General features: G+C 48.1%; 1 protein-coding gene across 2 annotated transcripts in view; it reads right to left on the minus strand.

The window, feature by feature from the left end:
- Positions 1-19,568, minus strand: part of RALGAPB (Ral GTPase activating protein non-catalytic subunit beta) — a 1,758,088-nt gene that overhangs the window by 1,109,967 nt on the left and 628,553 nt on the right. For both annotated transcript variants that reach the window (XM_086932393.1, XM_086932392.1), the window contains exon 12: positions 1,367-1,481. In XM_086932393.1, the coding sequence (XP_086788519.1) occupies positions 1,367-1,481 (115 nt within the window). The remainder of the gene's footprint in view (positions 1-1,366; positions 1,482-19,568) is intronic.

A 19,568-nucleotide genomic window follows, 5' to 3' on the forward strand; every position in this document is an offset into this window, starting at 1 on the left:
TTCATAGAAGGTTCTGGGTGTATCTAATTTGGTTTACCGGTGTCATTTCTGTGGAGGTAACTAGATCTAAATCTAGCGTTTTTTAATACTGTTTTAACTTGGGGGCAGGACTTGTCCCACTTTTCTTCCATCTGTGGGCCTGGACCATCACTCTCCCATTTCTCTCTAGTTATTATGAATGTTTTCATCTTATCTATTTTCAGGGCCTTATATAATTATGAGATTGGGTTCCCAAATCATATTAATGTCAGCATCTGTGTCATTTAAGTTGTTTCTATGCCTCTGGGAATGTGGTCCTGGAACCATGGGCAGTTTGCATTAGACGCACATTTTCGGATATTTTTCCTTCTTCAGTAAAGAGTAACACTTTAAAATTGGGGGTACTGGAAATGATGCTTACAGTCTTCTCAGGGTCCTGTACCACTACCAGAGCGAGAATGCACTCCCAAATTTAAGGTGTGACTCTCTCTTGAAGAAGGATGTCTAAAATCCAGGCAGGACCTGGCTTGGCAGTTCGGACTGGACTGTTCCCATGAGGCCTAGGGTCAAGACTGATTTGTATATGGCCAGGTCTAAACTGGGGTGGCATGGTGAGCAAAACAATGATGGATTTAACTCGGCTCTCTTGATTGGGGGTGAATGTTTTGATTTGTTCTGCATTCCGTCCATCAATTGTCAGTCTTTTGCTGTCTCTTGAAGGAGGACAAACATCCTGAAGCACATTTGCGTCTAGAGATACCCAATATTTGCTGCTTCAATAATATAATGGGGCACATTAGAGACTTTTAACTAAGGTGAGTGTTACCATGCACCAAATTTACCACAATGCATGTGGATGAATTATGTGCTGGTATGCCAGGCAGTGTGCTCCCTCCTTCCTTATGGTCTTGAAAAACCACTCATGGTGGAATATTAGAAGGATCCCCTGAATCCCATGCAGCTCAGAAGGATCAGACTAAGAGCTATGTACAGATGCTCTTTGGCACAATCCTAGCGACAGAGAGCAAAAAGATAATTAAGCTGGACTAAACCCATAGAAAGATGGCGTCCCTTGAACAATCAATTTCCATCCTGAAGAGGATTCACCGGTTCCGGGTGAAAGAGAGAAGTATGGGGGCTGCAGGACAGAAGAGTAAAATATCCTTTGCATGGCCGTGAGTGGCCATGTTCCAGGACCTAAAGAAAATTAGGCTACCAAAGAAAGGGTCTTCTGTGAGGTGACTGAAAGTAGCATACAGATGGGGGTGGGAGGGGGGGGGGGACCTGTTCAGACTGAGCCTCACATGAAAGTCAACAATTTTCAACATGATCTCTGAGCCCCTACAAAGATAAGCTTAATGCATATGGCGACATATGTGTAACTTGCCTCGGATTTCACTGTTCCAAAATGATGAGGCAACGGCAACAAGGACAGCAAAATGTGTATGGAAGATCTTCTCAGTTCAGTAGGATTAACGTACGTTTTAAACTTCGAGAGTTCCCTGAAATTAAAAGAAACAAAACAAATAACTTTTGCAGAGTTAAATATGTGTATTTATAAAAATGATGAACTGTTAATTTACCCTCATACTGACCTGTTAAGTGTAAATATTTTTTAAAAAGGAAGCTGAGCCAAAGTATAAGTTTCTAACTCTTAAATTAGCATCAGGAACCAATGTCAATCAAGAGCAGGTGAAACAACTAGGTAAAAGATTTGACTGAGCATGTACTTCGAGTGGGATCTAGATAAAATGTTTAAAACGGAGTTCTTCAGAAACATCTTGTTGAGCAATGTAATACTTGGACCACACTCACTGGCTAGATTGATAAAAAGACCTTACTGACCACTGTTCACAACACACACTGGTCTCTGCTTCTCAAAGAACACTTTAGGGATACATTTCAATCTCAGCTGGGTCCGTCTACAAGAAGACCTGCTTCTAGAAGTCAAAATTAAGAAACAGACCTTCTATTCAATTCATGTAAAAGCTCGAGACAGACTGAAGAATGTTTACTTAGGCATCCAAATAAGATTTGTCAAACTCAACTAAGTTGGACAATGCTTTGTCACTGTCACTAATTGCTAGGCCAATACTTTTCAAATTGCGCCAGAATTGGCCAAGCGTAGAAAGGTAGGACCCTACTAGCATTGTTACCGCCACTTTTTGCCTGGTGTCAGTGGGTTTTCTGACTAGTCTGACTGGGATTCTGCTAACCAGGACCCCAGTCTCTGTGCTTCTTCCCTAAACTGGACATGGTGAGTACTTGGGTTCACTCTAGATTGGCTACTGGACTACTTCTTTACGTCCCTTGTATGTGGTACTAAGGTACCCAAGGCATAGGTACACAAGAGGTCTCCCATGGCTGAAGCCTGTATTATGCCACCCATGAGAGACCAATCAAATTGTTACTACAGGTCTGCCATTGCAGCCTGTGTACGATGGTGCTAGCACCACTTACAACAGATATGTTTCCTTATATCTGAGGTTACTGCACTTAAAACCTATAAGTCACCCCTAAGGCAGGCCTTTCAATCCTGAAGGATGGGTGCTCGATTCTAAGTGTGACGGTGCCCCTGCATGAGCAGGACACACCTACAATTCACAGAGTCCATTCCCCTGGGTTGTAAGTGTATCAGCCATTACGATACATAGAGTGGCCGTGCATCATTACGCGATGACCATCTCCAAACTGGCTGCACAGTACACTGTCATGTTTGGTATCAAACACGTTAATGATTCCAAGCACTGTAAAGATCCTCTGGGATGCCCTCAATGCTCCTGGTACCAGTTTCCTAGACCCGGACAGCAAACTATGGCTGCTGCCTACCAGAGACACAATTCTGCACTCCTGCTCCTGAGCCAGGCTCGAGCAGGGGAAGGCAGGACAATAGGTATCCTGTCACAGGGAGGTGTGACCACCTCCCAGACAGTACATCGTGTATTGGGACAGGCTTTTGCTTTTGGGAAGACTCCTGCTGCTCCTGGTCTCGTCGTCCTGCAAGTCTGCTGTAACGTCTGTGCCTGTGCTCCATCAGGTTCTTCACAAGGCCTGTGGACATCCAAGACACCTGAGAAATCTCCCTTGGAATGAAGGAGTCACTTCCCTGCATCTGCAAGCACCACAACGAAGCTGACCGGACTGCTGTTCCAGAGCTCCTATGGACTCCGAAAGGTTCATCCTTCGAGGCCGATACTGTCTTCCTAGCAAGTTGGAGGCAAGTATCCCTTGTCGGAACCTCTGGAGCAGTACCCCTGTGCACTGCGCCGACTTGCCGTTCCCAAGGCTTGTTGACACTCTATTCCAGAGATCTTCTGTCTCCAAGAAGCATCCTCTGTAACCAAGATCTTTGCAGTGGGCCTTCATCCTTTGGTGAGCTGCTCAAGGCCCTCTTGCGACTCCTGTGCCTTCAGCATGTGGTTCCTCTAGTGGGTCGTCTTTGATTCCCATGGGATCCCCTGCTTGCTCAGAGCCTGCTGTGACTTACCTGCCTGTGGTGAGTCACTTGGACCTTGCTGGTCCCGACACTGCACCTTTTCCATACATTTTGTCTCTTGGTGCAGCCAAGGCTTCTTGGTGCCCCTGTTGGTCACTGACCCCTTGGCACAACATCCAACATGGGACAGCTCATGAACAGCTCCTGGTCTTCCTCAGTGTCGCCTGGTCCATGCAGCTGCAACTTCCAAGTGCACCGTCAACTCTCCTGCATCCCGACATTGGTGGGCATTTGTCTTCCATGCCTCCTGGTCACTCATAGAATCCATCCCCTCTGCTTGCAGGTACCTTTCATCTTGAATCCACCTTTGGGTTCCACCAGACACTTTCACCTTCCTCGCCAGTAGCATCTTCCTGAAGTTCTCCATTGTGGTGTAGGGCGGTTTTCGACGTCACTTCGTACCTATGCATCTGGCTTACCTGTTGTAGGTATCCTGGTTCCTGGGGTATCCACAGGTGGAGTGATTCTCCAACTGTCCCTCTTCCACTGGGTTTCCTAATGTTACACTGGGAAGGGTCCTTCTTTAAAATTGCAACCGCGACTTACCAATAAACTTCCATTGAGTATGCAGTTGTGTTCCCACTCTGCACATAACCTCTGTGGGGTTTCTAGATACTCACCTTGGGTGGTTCCTTGGGTCCCCGACTCTGTCTTCTGGGTCAATACTTGACTTAAGTGATGGTCCCCATTCCACTATTTTAGTATACGGTTGGTCTCCCTAGAGACCATTGTGTATTCTGTGCTATTTACGAATTCTAGTGACAAAGTATTGTGTTTGTATCTCCGGGTAGGAGATACGTCAACGTGTTAGTGATGGTTAATAGATAAATATTTTTATAACTATACTATATGGTTCTTTTTCACTTAACTTATACCATAAGATTAAGTGCTGGTAAAACAAGCTGCATTACACTCCTTCTGGACTAAGCTTGAAAGCTGCTCTCAACAGCTACCACTTCGAGAGCTTTCTAAGGTTGTCTAAGACCACTAAAATCACCATAAGGGTTTTCTGGATTGGTGCAGGGTGCTACACTTACATAAGTGAAGAGAGCCATATACCAAGCCAGCTCCCTACACCAAGTCAAAAGTCCTAGACTGCCAACTCAATTTTTTTTATTGTTCCAAGATGGCTGTTACGTTGCCTGTGGATGAAATGTGGTAGAGCTCTTAACCCACGAGGATAATGTTCTATGTATCAGACTACAGTTAATTGGTCCCGGGTAGATTGCAGCCGAGAGGCTGCACACAGCTGTACACATTCTGGTGTCGGGTAATCAGAGGCACAGCAGGGCACAGTGTCGAGCACAGCTGCCTGGGCCGCTCCTCGCCCTGGAAATCACGGTGCCCCCTGTGTCGAATCAAGCTACATTTAACACAAACACCTAAATGACAAGCAGCTCTTGGGAAGAGGTTACTGGTGCTCATGTAAATGCTCTCATATCTTTGGGTCGAGGTCGCTCTGTATAGCACTGCAAAAAATAAAAAAAACTTAACACCAGGTTGCAATTTCGCTGTTTTGCAATTAGTGTGGTTTAACAATGTATACAGAGTTTGAAATAAAGCCCGAGTTGGAGGAACATGTAAACATACAAAGAAAAAAGTTGTAGCTCCTGGACGGACAAAAGTAGTCGGTCCATGCTCTGTGGAGGGCTAAGCACAAGAAGAGGCATTACGCAAACATGCCATGGACAAAAGGGGACAAAGAAAATGAGAGAGATGAAAGAGCGAGAAAATGCAGACCTATGGGCAGGCTAAAGCCCACAGATTGAAAATAGGGACCACACATAGAGACTCCTGAAAAGAGTAATGAAGAGGGCATGGTATGCCCAGAGGAAAGTACTCTTGGAACCTGAGAAAAAAGTGACTCACATCATCTGGTGTGTGTGATCCTCCAAAAACACTGGGGGATGGTGTCCACCCTGGAACCCTTTGAAGAACTCCCCATAATCGTGTTAAGAAGAAACAGAAACATCAAAGATAGATTGGTCCACTCAAAAATAGAAAAACTAAAACCGCATCAAGTCCTGAGAAATTTCACAAGTGTGGTGACTACGTAATTGCACTGTGTGCAAAACAACTGGGAAAGTGTAGTGAGGGCTGGGCCTCGTTTGCGCGCCAAAGGTAAGCACGTCTGCGCCCGTCCGCACCACGACCGCACTAGGGGCCAGGGATGCTGCCTCGCCTGTCATTTATGCTCAAGTAAGGACCTGTTAATCTAGAAAGGTCCTGTTAGAGCTTAGACTAACAGCCAAGATTTGCCATCCCTCTGTTGACCCTGAGGCCCTCCTAGATAGAAAGTATCAAGTGTGTCTTAGGTGCGACACCAATAAGAAGCTCAAATTGAAGAACTTAATCGATCCTCCTGGTATTAAATCCGCCCCTAATTTGAATGTCGCGAAAGGGTTTCTCATAAATGCTAGATCTATGGTAAAAAATAATAACGCTTTTAGAGACTTTGTCTCAGCCAGAAATTCGGCTTGGGTGTTTGTTACCGAAACTTGGGCCACCGATACTTCTGGGCCTGACCTGGTTGATGCAATCCCCACTGGTTATGCTTTGTCCAGATTGGACAGAGTAGGCCGTCGAGGAAGAGGGTTGGGAATTTTGTACAAGGACTCCCTTATTTGTCGCACCCAGACCCTCTCTACTCCTTCTGATCCCTATCAGGCCTATTACTTTCCTATCAACTTCCTCCCTTCAGAATGTTTTTCTGGCCTTTTGTTTTATAGGCAACATGGGCCTAGAACCTCTTTCAGTCAGGATATTAGTAAATTGATAGAGCCGTTCCTTGAAAGATCTAACATCACTCTCCTTGGGGACTTTAACGTTCATTTGGAGAATATGGCATGCAGGGATACCCAAGTTCTTAAGTTCTTTTGGAAACACTGGGTTGCTGCGGTCTGGCTCAGCTGGTGGAAGGCCCTACCCATCTGGCAGGGCACACCCTGGATGGGGTTTTCTCTAATGACCCCAGGATGAAGGTGGGACATCCCGTCCCACTAGCCTGGTCTGATCATTTTGATGTGCCGTTTGACCTGCATGTTCAGGCGGCAGTAGTCCCTACTTCTGATCCTAGGAAGCAGGAGAGGAGAAGGAATTACAACCTTATTAATAATGAAGCACACTTCCCCTTCCTGAATAAGCTGGAGCCCGCTAATCAGCCGGACGCTAATTTGGCTGCTCTGGAGCTCTCGCGCACCTTACTAGGAGCAATGAACATCCTTGCCCTTCCTAAGAGGCATTATTCAGAGAGGAAAAGTCCATCGGCTCCCTGGTTCTCAGACAGACTTAGATTGCTGAGACAAGGATGACGAAAATAGGAGAGGCTATGGCGGGTCCATCTAGAGCCTCACGTGAAAGAGCAACATAAGCAATGCTTAAAAGAATATAAATCAGCCATTATGGAGGAAAAAAGAGCTTATTTTGCTAAAGTTACTGTGTCTCTAAATTCTCCTAGAGATCTTTTTAAGATCATTGATTCCCTAACATCTCCTCAGGTAGTAAATCAGATAGAGGGATCCCAGGATCTGTGTGACAAAAAATCTGCCTTTTTCTCATTCCAAAATCTCTGATATCTATGCTGCGTTGGAATCTACATTTTCTTGCACTAGATTTACCACCCTTCCCTCAATCATGGCGGAAGAAAGTCCGTCTGGTGAGCAGACTCAGAGTCTTCTTTCCTTTTCTCTCTTGTCAGCTGAGATTCTGGACCGGCTTTTAGATAACGTCAACTCGGGCTCTGCACTAGACCCGTGCCTTCTTTAAGTGCTGAAAACCTGTCGGGAAGTGGTCATCCCGCCCCTATGGAGGTTATGAATTGTGCCATTTTGGAGGGAGTTTATCATTCCTTATGGAAGACTGCGGTCGTGAAACCGCTTTTGAAGAAACCTGCGTTTTGAAAACATTTCGGCCCATTTCCCTGCTACCCGCCCCTGCTAAGATGTTGGAGGCCTATCTCAACCTCCATCTCAGCACCTATCTTAAGGACCATTTCCTTTTGGATAGATCGCAACATGGTTTCAGGAGATACCATAGTACGGAGACCGCCCTTACGGCAGTCGTCAACAACATCTGTTCTCAGGTTTATAAGGGCCATATCACTCTCCTGGTCCTGTTGGATCTTACAGCAGCCTTGGACACTCTGCTTCCCCTTATACTGGTGTCACGCCTCAGAGAGATAGGTTTCGGGGGCACTGCTTTGAGTCTTCTTGCCTCCTTCCTGGGCCAGTTCTTCTCTGCTCCTAAACCCTTGCATTGTGGGGTTCCTCAGGGCTCCTCATTGAGCCCTACACTTTTCAACATCTATGTGGCCCCCCATGCAAGGGTGGTGAGATCATTTGGGTTGGAGGTGCTATCTTACGCAGACGACACCCAAATAATGGTCTCTCTTACATTGTAGTGTAGTTCCTATATTCCCAATAGGCTCTCCACAATTGCAATACTTGTCATAAAGTAAAGTGCGTACAGTAAAATTAGTATTATGAAATAATACTGTAAAAGCTTTTATAAGGTTTCTAAGCCATAAGATACTTAAAATGGATAAAATACATACAATGGTAAAATAATGACTAAATGTACTCAACTGGTGTTTCTAAGATACACCTACCCCGGTGTACCTAACCTAAGCCTAGTACGTGGGAAGGAGTAGATGAGTTATAGTTTTTGCCAAGAATCTGAATCAAGAATTCTCTAAGGGTCTAATCAGCTCCGTACTTTGGGTATAGAATGAAGGAGGTCTTGTATCTCTTTCTCAGGACTCCATCTCCCAGCAACCCACGAGGGTGACAGGGAAACCCTGAAGCTGTTTTTTCTCGGCAGGAGAAAAGACAGCGTCTCTCTCAGTGCGTCAGCAGGGAGGGTCGGCTTCCTTCGGCACTCGCATCAGCAGGGCGTCTGGCAAGTAGATAGCCGATCTGCTCCAAACCACTGTGTGTTGCTTAAGGCAGATGTTGGTATATTTATACCTGGAAGGTGCCGAGTTTGACGTAAGGTTGGACATAAGACGTCACTAAGAACTCGCAGTTCTTTCAGGACTCCAGGAGTTCTAGGACAAATAAATACCGAAGCAGGGGGATTTCCCGGGCTGCTGGAGGCTTGGTTTGTTTAAGAACACGTTGTGCTTTCTAGGAGTCTATGGGAGTAGCCTTGCCGTATTTGGACTGCATTGGCTATGACTTAATATGGATATGATTCTTTTTTTTTTTTTTTAAGTTCTTTTTATTGTTGCATCAAAACGCATCATTAATGCATTAACTCAGCAGTCGGCAGGGCGTCAACATTGCGCCTCTGTCCGTAAGTGTCGCAACTTTTATGCCATAGGTATCAGAGTAGAACGCAAGACATCAACGTGAACATAATAAAACAACCCCCCACGCAGCAGCATACACTCCCAACCCCTCTCCACCCCCTCAGGCCCACCCAACCTTCTTCCAGCTAGGCCTTCCCTCTCCCTCTCACAGAGTCTATTCAGTCAGTTTTCATGTGGCCCCTGTGATTACTTTCGGGCAAATCTACTGCATATTAAAGCCATCCTGCCAGTCACCACTTCTCATTATCGGTGTCATTCCAGACCATGGTATCGTCTCCATTTAGCCCATACTCTCCGGAACTTATTAGGGCACCCTCTAGCTTTGTAAGTTACTCTTTCTGCGGCCATATATAGGTCCAGGCCCCTCCTCCACTCCTCTATGTCTGGTGTTTCGGTTGCCCCCCCAGTATTTTGCAATATCCCTCTTTGCCACTACCAATGCAAGAACCAAGAAGATGAGCAGAGGGCGTGCCAAGTCCACCTCAGTTGTCATACCCAACAGGGCCAGCCTAGGGTCGCGCGTTAGAGCCACTCCCAGAACCTCACTCAGCTCCGTGAATATGTGTCCCCAATATGTTTGTATGGCATCGCACGCCCAAATTGTGTGGAAAAAATCGCCACTCTGGTGGTGACACCTAAGGCACGCCGAATCTGGAATCCTTCCCATTTTAAGAAGCCGCACCCTATCAAAATAGGTTCTGTGGAGCACGTTTAGCTTGATGAGGCGTTGCCTTGATTTAATCGTCACCTCACGGGGGTGCATGAGGACGATCTCCCAATCCAGATCTTCCATTCCTCCCACGTCTGCCTCCCACCTACTCCGTAGTCCTTGCATGTCGCCTAACATGTTGTTAGTTAGTGTTTTATACGCGAGGGATACCGCCCGTCCCAAGATCTGTTCCTGAAGCAACCTACCCTCCAGTGGTGCGTACTCTGGGATATCTGCAAGTGTGATGTTTTGTGCCCTCCATGCATGTCGCAACTGAGCATATTTGTAGAACTGAGTGTTGTGCAGACCAAATTCATTCTTGAGCATCTGGAAGGATTTTAGTTCCACTCTTGCAATCACATCACCAATTGTTGAAATACCTATATCGTCCCACCTCCCAAATCCCAGCAATTTACTGAGTTCCCCCAGCCATTTACAGTGCCATAGCGGCGTCTGCCGGGTGGGTCTCTTGTCCCACCCCATGCGCCCTGTGGCCTTTTTCCATGCCGTTAATGTGATCATCGTGGCCGGTAGAAGCGACGGTCCCATCATCCCTCCGTATAAATAGTATAATAGATTTTTGGAGGACAACTTTGCCCTCTCTAGCGCGTATGTGGGGTGATCCGCTGCCGCATGTAACCACTCAATCGGTGTAAGGTGTTCCGCCCAGTAATACGCCTCCAGGTTAGGAAGGGAAATCCCTCCGCTATACTGGTGACGCTGCAGCGTCGTAAGGGCCACCGTCGGCTGTTTCCCTAACCACAGGAAGGCCCGAAGGTCTGCATGGATTTTATTCATCGTTTTTGCTGGCAGTGGGGAATACTCATTCTGTAGCGCATACAGAAACTTCGGGAGGATAATAATTTTGTATATCGCCGCTCGGCCCAGTAGGGTGAGTGGGAGCTGTCGCCATCTGTTCATCTCTGTCGTGGCGCAGTCCATGACTCTGGCGATATTTTTACTGAAGGATAATCCCCTGTCTAGAGCAATGAATATTCCCAGATATTGAAAGCCTTCCTTGGTCTGTATGAGTTTCCCTGATAGGCACTCCCCCCGCTCCAGACCTTGCGGGTCATAGAGGACCGATTTGTGCCAGTTAATGGCATGGCCTGCCCTAGCACCAGCACCATAGCCATCCAGTTCCTTGAACAGTTCCGGGATCGTTGTGTCTAGCTCGGTTACAAACAATAGTACATCGTCGGCATACAGGGATATTTTCTCCTGCGCCGAGTCGATACCGCCCCGTGAGAAAGCCCGAATCCCCTGGTTATGTCTGACCTTTATCGCTAGAATTTCTATAGTGAGTGTGAATAGAAGGGGGCATAGCGGGCAGTCCTGTTGGGTGCCCCTACCGATTAGAAATTCGCGGGATAACCTCCCATTAACCCGCACACGCGCCCTCGGTGCCGAGTACAGGAGTCTGACCCATGTCTGGTACTTAGGGCCGAACCCATACCTCTGTAGCGACGCCATCAGGAAAGGCCAGTGCACCGCGTCGAAGGCCTTCTCCGCGTCCAGGGAGAGGAACCAGTGAGGCTCACTTCTTCCCTTAACCTCCTGCAGCCAGTTATGCGTGCGACGGAGGTTCAACTTGGTCGCCCTATCCGGGAGGAATCCTGACAGGTCCATATGTATGAGGTCCGTTATTACCGACCGCAGTCGTTTAGCTAAGATAGTGGCTAGGATCTTTGTCTCCATGTTGAGGAGGGAAATGGGGCGGTAGGAGGCACATTCGTCCTTTGGTTTGCCCTCCTTATAAATCGGGACAATAGTGGCCAGGGCGAGGCCTGGCCGTAGGCTCCCCGCCTGGCACGCCTCCAAGAGCAGGGTTTTTAAATGACGCTGTAGTAGATCCGCAGCCCGTTTGAAAAACTCAGCTGGAAAGCCATTCGGCCCAGGGGTCTTCCCTGGTTTCAGTGAGGCTATGGCATCCGCTATTTCATCAAGGGTCACCTCCGCCTCTAGAGCCTCGCTAGCCTCAGGGGACAGAGTCGGTATCTCCGTATCGCCCATATACTGCTGCACGTCCTCCTCCGTACCCAGGTCCCTGGCTCCATAGAAGCACTCATAGTAGGCCGCGAAGGCGTCCGCTATGGCTCCGTCTGTGTGTACATGGCTGCCGTCAGTCAATGTGATCCGATCTACCCATCTCGCCGCCCTTTCCTTGCGTCCAAGCCATGCTAGGAGTTTGCCGGACTTATCACCCACGTCATACAACCGGTGAAGAGTTGCCAGTGCCTGAGTGCGCGCCTCATCTGTGACCAATTCCCTGAACTGTCTTTGCTCATCCAATAGTTTTCGCAGTAGTACACCCTCCTTCCGTCTCTGATATTCCGTCTCTAGGGGTAGGATAGACTTCTCCATATTAGCTACCTCAGCCTGTTGCGTTCGCCCCCTCTCTCCCAACCTGCTCTGTATTCGGTCCCTCAGGACCGGCTTCATCGCCTCCCAGAAGGTGATCCCTGAGTCTACTGTACCTTCATTTTCGGCCACATAAACTTTAATGTCAGCTCTGATGCCCCGCCGTATTTCTGGTGTTTGGAGGTCCCATGTCGCTAGGCGCCATCTTGCCCTCCTCCCCCCTCTTTCCCGTCCCAGCTGTGCATACAGCGGAGAGTGGTCTGATAGTCCTCTCGCTTTGTATTCCGCCCTGTCACTCGATGTAAGGTTTTGCCTGGACATGAATATATAGTCTAGTCTCGAAAAGACCCTGTGAGCCCCGGAGTAGTAGGAGTATGCCTATTGGGTAGGGTGGAGCCATCTCCAGACATCCGTGAGTCCTATGGCCTCCATCTGTCGTGCTAAGGCCGAGCTTGTCCCCAGAGTACGTGGTGTCCCTGACCGGTCTCGTGCTTCGCACATAACATCGTTAAAATCCCCTCCCACTATTTTTATCGTATCTGCCGTCTCAATGAGTATAGAAGTGATCTCTTTGAGGGTGCGCGCCTGTAGCTTTGGGGGAGCATATACCGAAATAATTGTGTACCTACGTCTCTTCCAGGTCCCTTGTACGCCTGCGTAAGTCCCCTGTGTGTCCAGCAAGGTACGGGTTACCGTGAATGGTGTCGCTTTTTTACGAGGATAGCCACCCCCCTGGAATCTGTAGTGTACCCTGCATGCGCTAGCACAGCGTAACGGCCTCTAGCTATAAACGTGCACTTATTGCCCCTAAGGTGAGTTTCCTGTAAAAGAATGAGATCTGGCGTCACCCTCTTGAGGTAAGCGTTCACCAAGCCCCTCTTGATCTTTGACCCTAGACCATTCACATTCCATGTTAAGATGGTGACCCCCGTGTCACCCACTTGCGGGGCTTCTAGTGTACTTGCCATCGTGTAGTACGACATTCATCCCAGGTGGGTCCCTGTAGTGGAAGTGTTACAAAGCGTGGCCAGGTGTGCTGCTGCTGCTCCTCCTCAACTGTCCCCCCCTTCCTCCCCTTGACCCTCCAGGACCCCAACTTGAGAGTATTCGAAAACCTTCCCCCTCCTCCACCCACCTCCCTACCTCCCTCCCCGTCCAGTCGCATCCCAACATGAGAAAACTATCCACGGGAGAAGGCCTGTCGCCCTCCCACATTTCCCACCCATCACAAACCAAAGAACTGTATAAGCAACCCAAACAACATTTAAGGGTGTGTCAACTTGCGTGCTTTAATTGGCCGAACGGCGATCTCACTAGTCCCTGAGCCTCATCGGTTATGAGTGCGAGTCCTGTGTGTCCATAGTGGGCCCCTGGCCCGACGAGTCCTGCTCCAAGTCGAGGATTTCTTTGACCAACGGGTGAACTGAGTCTCCAATGCCATCTTCCTCCTCACCACCGGAGACGCGGCCCACCGACTCGTCCTCCTCCTCCCCCTCTGATCGGATTCCATTCCGTGAGCAGCTGAACCTGGAGCCCGGAACCGCGTTGTTTCCAGGCGATGTCGATCTGCCTCCCCTCCTGCCACTGGCACCACAGGTCTGGTAAGGCGTCGCCGGCGTTTGTTTCCTCATCTTCCTGGGTTTCCTTCGCTGCGGTTTGGGAAGCTCCCAGCGCGGCCTCTCCCGCACTGACCTGTCCAGAGCGTCCCGTCCGGCCGCCTCTCTGCTATTCAGGATAGGACGTTCTTCAAGCCATTGCCAAGCTTCCTCTGGATGCGAGAAGAAGATAGACTTGTCCTTATACAGCACCTTGAGTTTTGCTGGAAAAAGGAGCATGTATGTGATGTCCATGGATCTCAGTTTTGCCTTCACAGAATCAAAGGAGCGGCGCTGTTTCGATACTTCCTGACTGTAATCCGGGAAAATCATTATAGTTGTATTCTCCATCCGGAACTCACCCAACTTCCTGGCTTCTCGTAAGATTAAATCCCTGTCAGCATAGTTCAAGAATCGCGCTATAACCGGTCGCGGCCTTGCACCCTCCGGCGGTTTGGCTAGGAGAGCCCTTTGCGCCCTCTCAATAATGAAGCACGTGGAGAACTGCGCAGCCGGAAAAGTAGTCGTCAGCCAGGCGTGGAGAAAGGAGGCCATGTCTCTCCCCTCAATTCCTTCCCTAAAACCTACAAAGCGAAGGTTGTTGCGCCTCGATCTATTTTCCGCATCGTCCACCCTCCATTGTAAGTGACGGTGCGAGGCCTGCAGCTCTGCCATGTCTTTCTTCAGGGCCGTGATCGAAGCATCGTGTTCCGTAACTCTAGTTTCGGCTTCTGCCACCCTGTCAGTCAGGTTCCGAAAGTCCTGTCGCAGCAGTGTTATCTCGGAGCCCACCTCTCCAATCTTTACCTCTAGTGCCGCCCGAGATTCCTGAATGTCACTCCTGGATGCCTGGATGGCTGCTAGTAGCATCGCGCTTTCAGACTGCGGGCAGGATATCGCCCGCTGCTGCTCCGCTGCAGGTTTTGGTGCCGCAAAGTTATCCATGGGGCCCTGCTTCGTGGGTTTAGGCACCGGGTCTCTCTTCCCCATGACTGTGTTTCGCTGTACCCAGAGCCGCAGTGTTGTGGAAAGTGACGTCCCTCGTGGGCACCTCACAGCAGGGTTCACCTCGAGCCTCCCGCCAGTAATGTGGTCTCTCACCCTGACCTTCACCGCGTCGGATCCGTATCAGATGCTCCTCTGTGCTCCGCTGCGACGCCCCCACGCAAGTACCGGCTTCCCAAGAACTTCAGAGCCCGATCGTCCCGCTGCTCCTGCGGACTTCTCCCAGGCCGAGGCCCATGTGCCAGGAGCGTTCCGCCGTCAGATGGGGACTGGAGAGAGGGCAAGGCCGGCAGCCCCTCCCCGCCGTAGCTTACTGCTGCTGAGAGGCTCGCCTGGCTAGTTCCATGTGCCCCTGCTGGACCTGAGCGGCCGTCTGTGTCTCGGGCCTCCACTCTTCACTGTCCCCGGTGGTGCTTGCCTCTACTTGCGGGCCACACTCTCACTCCTCCACCTCCAGCCTCCTCCGTCTCCCCTCTTCACCTCAGCCCGGGGGTGTCAGCGAAGCGCGGCCTCCGCTCGGCGCCGGGTAAAGGACAGTCCGGGCACCACTCTGACACAGGTGGGGGCCGGGCCCCCAACAGTTACTCGTTCTCCCTCCAGGCACCTCCAAGCATCTCCACTCCAGATTACCCTGCGGGTCCACTCCCGGCAGTCTCACTGCTCACTGTAGTTTATGGTTCTGGCTGAGCGCCTCCTCCGGACACTGTCCCAGTCTCTAAGGCAGCGCTCCGTCAGTAGCACACCGGGGGGGGGGGGGGGGGGGGGGGGGGGAGTTAGGAAGGGAGCCGGGGCGCTGCGGGCAAGGTCTGATCAGTACGGCACAGTCTCTCCTCAGTGTGCCCCCGGCATCACAGTGCGTCCCCCCGCACTGACCGCCTCTGTTACCGCCTCGCGGGTGGAGCCTCCCCCGGCTATCGCGGGCGTCTCTGCTGCCTCCAGTTCGCGGTCCCTGGTGTTCGCCACTTCTGGCCACATGCAGCACCAATGCTTCTCTGCTCCTCCGCGCCGCCGTTTCCCCGCCTCACTTCAGTGCCAGAGCGGCCGCCAATCGCCACCTCCACCGATCACCGGGCGCGGAGACTACCGGCCGCCATCTTGGTAAAGGCGGCCGGAGTGCGGTGGCACCTCCGGACCCCCTTCGGGCACTTCAATCGCGGTCACCTCGTTGCACTGGGTGTACCTGGGCGATGTAATGCCTCGGAGCGCGGATTCCGTCTTTGCCGGGGCTGCAAACTCGTCCTTCTTGCCTCCGCCTCAGCAGTGGGTCGCGGTCGCCATCCTGACCCACAGGGTGCTGCCGAGTCGGCTGTGTTCCTTCCAACTTTCGGGCAGTTCTAGCGTGGGTCCGCGGTCCCGGAGTACTCCCCCGCTCTCAGGAAGTCCCGGGTTAGTTTGGATTAAGTTAGTGGCTCTTGGGGTTATCTATGTCGTCGGATGTCAGTGCCGCTCGGCCGGAGCTCCAGCAAGGCACGTCTTAGTCGGCCATGCTGTTGGCCACGCCCCGGATATGATTCTTATGCCTTTATAAGGATAAGATTTTGTATAACCACATAAGGGCATACATCGGGAATGTTTTAAATAGGGTCCTAGATACGTTCACAACACCCACTCCACGTATAATGTCCATCATTACTAAATACTAAGCAATACTAAACATATAACGATGCATGTGTTTTCCAGCCCACCCCAAAATATATAGTAAGCATTTGAAATGGTATATACACGAAAAATGAGTATAATACTGTACGTTTTTTGCAAGCAGCGGTGTCATTCAGATAATGCATATTTTGTACATTTAGAATGTTGACTGAATGAATCACGAAATTTACATTTATGAAATGGCTCTTAATACAGAAGAGAAGGTCGAGACCATTTCATCACATATTTATACAAGACTGTACATGTGCTAGAGGCCAAGTCAAAATATTGTCTCTAGATATTTTAAAAATAGAAATCTTGTTCTCTAAGAATACTTCTACTTTAAGCAGAGTATCATGTGCCAAATAGGTAAATATTTTGGGAACTGGAGAAAAAATAATTTCGCTTTCAGGAAGAAAAATAGTTCCAATGTTCTTTTAGCAGTTCTGTTTATCAAAACTGAAGGCCGAATTCAGAGTTCAGAGAACGCTGTGTGCTCGTTATTTCAAAAGTTATTCTCGTTGTTTGGAGAGAACATTAACTCAGATAGGCTGGTAAAAAATGTGTCTACAACAGTAGGTGAAAGTTGAACCAGGTCCGAAAAAGTAGAAATAGTGCTTATGTGCGAAGCATTGCCATCATCGGTGTCTAGATCAGCAATGGTCACGGAAGGTTGTACCTGTGTGCCGCTCTCATCTCGTACCTCACCGCCACCTAATCGTAATGGTGAAGTCTCAACGAATGCAGTCATCAGAATGGGTAGCTGCTGGGGACAACACGTTGCATGAGCCGTTACCGAACCAAGCAAAGTATCGACATCCATAGGTACTGCTGATGGGAGTGTGAGACAGACGTCTAACACGCATTCATCGTAGAACAGGTAAGATGCAATCTTGCCAGATTGGTCTCAATGAAAGAAACCAGGTAGTATTCAGATCTCTTAGCCGAGCCAAGCCGAGGACTTTAGTAATCCGCTCTCGGTATTGCATAGCTAGGATCATGTCTTCCATTGTGGCCAGAGTTTTTCTGTGACTTGACTTGCCATATCGGAGCAAAAGGAACAAAAATAGGATTCCTGCTACGAGTCCCAAGATGAGAGGCAGGCTGCTGAACACAGAGTGTACGAAATTCGGGAAGATGCTCAGGACTGCTTCAAAGGGTGCTAACAGTCCCGAAAAAATTGTCTTAAATACATGTGAAATGCCACTGGTATCTGACATGTTTAAGATTTGACTTAATATTTCTACGAAATGCACGGGGCAATTTGTTGATAATAATGCATGTATCTCTGCTGCTGTCTTGCAACTTGCAGATCATACGTTTCTCTAGACGAGGTTAAAGGCACAGTTGTTTATAAAAGAATAGACTTCATTCTGCTTAAAGTATCAATTTGAATAGAAGAGATATTCAAAGAAGGCCATATTGTTGCCTCCATGTCTAGCTTGTTGTTTGGATACAAAACTTGCATACAACAAGTGACCTGGGAAGTAACGTTCACGAGATAGGGCGTTCCTGGCACCATGCCACAACAGCTGTGGTCACTTATTAAAATGTAGCTGCCGTTGGAAAGCTGCCTGAAAAAAGGCTCTATCTGTGTAGCAGGGGTGCCATGCAGGTGGCATGAAAGGTTATTTGATGAACCTTCGCAGGCTCCATGCAAATTAATTCCTTGACACAGAAGTGTACCGCTTAGTGAATTTTTATAGTTGTTACCACTAAGAAATACCTCTTTCTTGCCCCCACTCCAACATCTATGTGTGTAAGGCAAATTCCAGGTTGACTTGATGTACACCCTTCCCCAACCTTTCATACAGGCCTGCTGGTATATACTTTTGGCAGTATTGAAACTGAAAAGTTGTTATCGGAATTGTAATGGTGCCATGTATTATCCATTCAATGACAGGCTTTTCGGAGACTGTCAATGGGAATATTTCTAGTTTTTCAATGCTCAGCACCGTATAGTCTGCCCCTCTTTGTGCCAAAGAGATTTGTTTATCAGTAAGGTTAAAGATAGAAAATAATGACGGTGTGTTGATTAGACGCCATGGCACTTAGCCTGAACGCAGATTTTGTAACATCCAGCCTAACTGTATAATAGAAAGTAATTGGGACTAGCCATGTTGTAACATTAGCATATCCTGATCTATTATATCAATAGCAGATGATACAATGCTGTCCAGTGAATAAATTCTGGAGGACAGAGTCGTTAACTCATTGTCCACTACAGACAGTGATTTTTCCAAATTAATACAATCAATTTCTCGTATTTTTTCAGCAGTTTCAATTTGCGTTACTTTCCAAGCTTCGCTGTAAGCTGCGTATATACGGGCGTATATAGAACGTTTTTGACGCTGTTTGCGAGGTCCCAGTAAGAAATCTCGCAAGTCAGCACCTTCTTTAAGTAAAGTCAAGTGTTGCTTAATTTCAGGCAGTGTGGATTCCTGTAGCCATTCGATTCATAGTTTTCCTACACTGTATGTTGTGATTATCCCTGGATGTTGTCTCTGGGAATATCTTGGGTCTGGCCTGTTCTGTTTGAACCCCTGTATTTTGTTCAGGAATCTATCTTGACAGTTATTTGTGTCTGTGGGCCAGATCAACCATTTTTTCCAATCAAGATTAGTTCTGCTTTGTTTTAAAATATAGGACACTTCTAACCCCTCATCTGTAGTGTTATTTCTATCAGGCATAGGCTTTGGTATAGACGGGTTGTTTAAATCTTTTATCTTGGCTAGGCCAAGACAGGTTGTTTGTTAAATGGTGTCATTCAGAAACATTATTTGTTCTGGGATCATGCAGGCTCTGAATAATGATTCTAAACCTTGTACCTGCCAGTCTTTTGTACCCCAGACAGTTTTTGTCTCATTATTGTTTTTCCAAAATTCAAAACCAAACAGACATTTTCCCATACATTTTTTCAGAATAAATCTGTTTAGTATTTGTCAACATGTTTTTCATTCCTGTCTTATTCATAATTTTAAAATAAAACTTTTCTGGATCAGTGATATTAAACCCTGAAAAGTATGGAAATTTCTCATAAAATGTTTTTGAGCTGCCTTTTGGCGGAGTTGGACAATGTTCCCACTGAATATAACTGAAAACATTTCTAGGATTAGCAGATTTATGCAAATAGTGATGCCCAAAATGATTAAAGCAATACATTTCTTCATAATTCGATGAACCTTGTAAATAATCATGTTCTGTAAATTTTGCTGACATTTCTAAATCTGACATCATATTAATATTTTCAAAGTCCCAATCATCCAAGAAAGTACTAGGTGATACAATGTCACTTAAAGAAATCTTGAACTGATGTGGATATTTCAAGAGGTCAACCGGGCCATAGATTTCGTAATCAGTATTGTTCCATGCTACACCACCAGGTATAGGAATGGCTGTGATGTTCACTGATGATAGTTCTCTTTTTTCAATGTGAGAGGATCTGTGAGGTTTTAGAACCAAGTTGATGTTCTGACT

This window comes from Lissotriton vulgaris, chromosome 7, assembly GCF_964263255.1.
Source record: "Lissotriton vulgaris chromosome 7, aLisVul1.2, whole genome shotgun sequence".
In the NCBI taxonomy this organism is placed as follows: Eukaryota; Metazoa; Chordata; class Amphibia; order Caudata; family Salamandridae; genus Lissotriton; species Lissotriton vulgaris.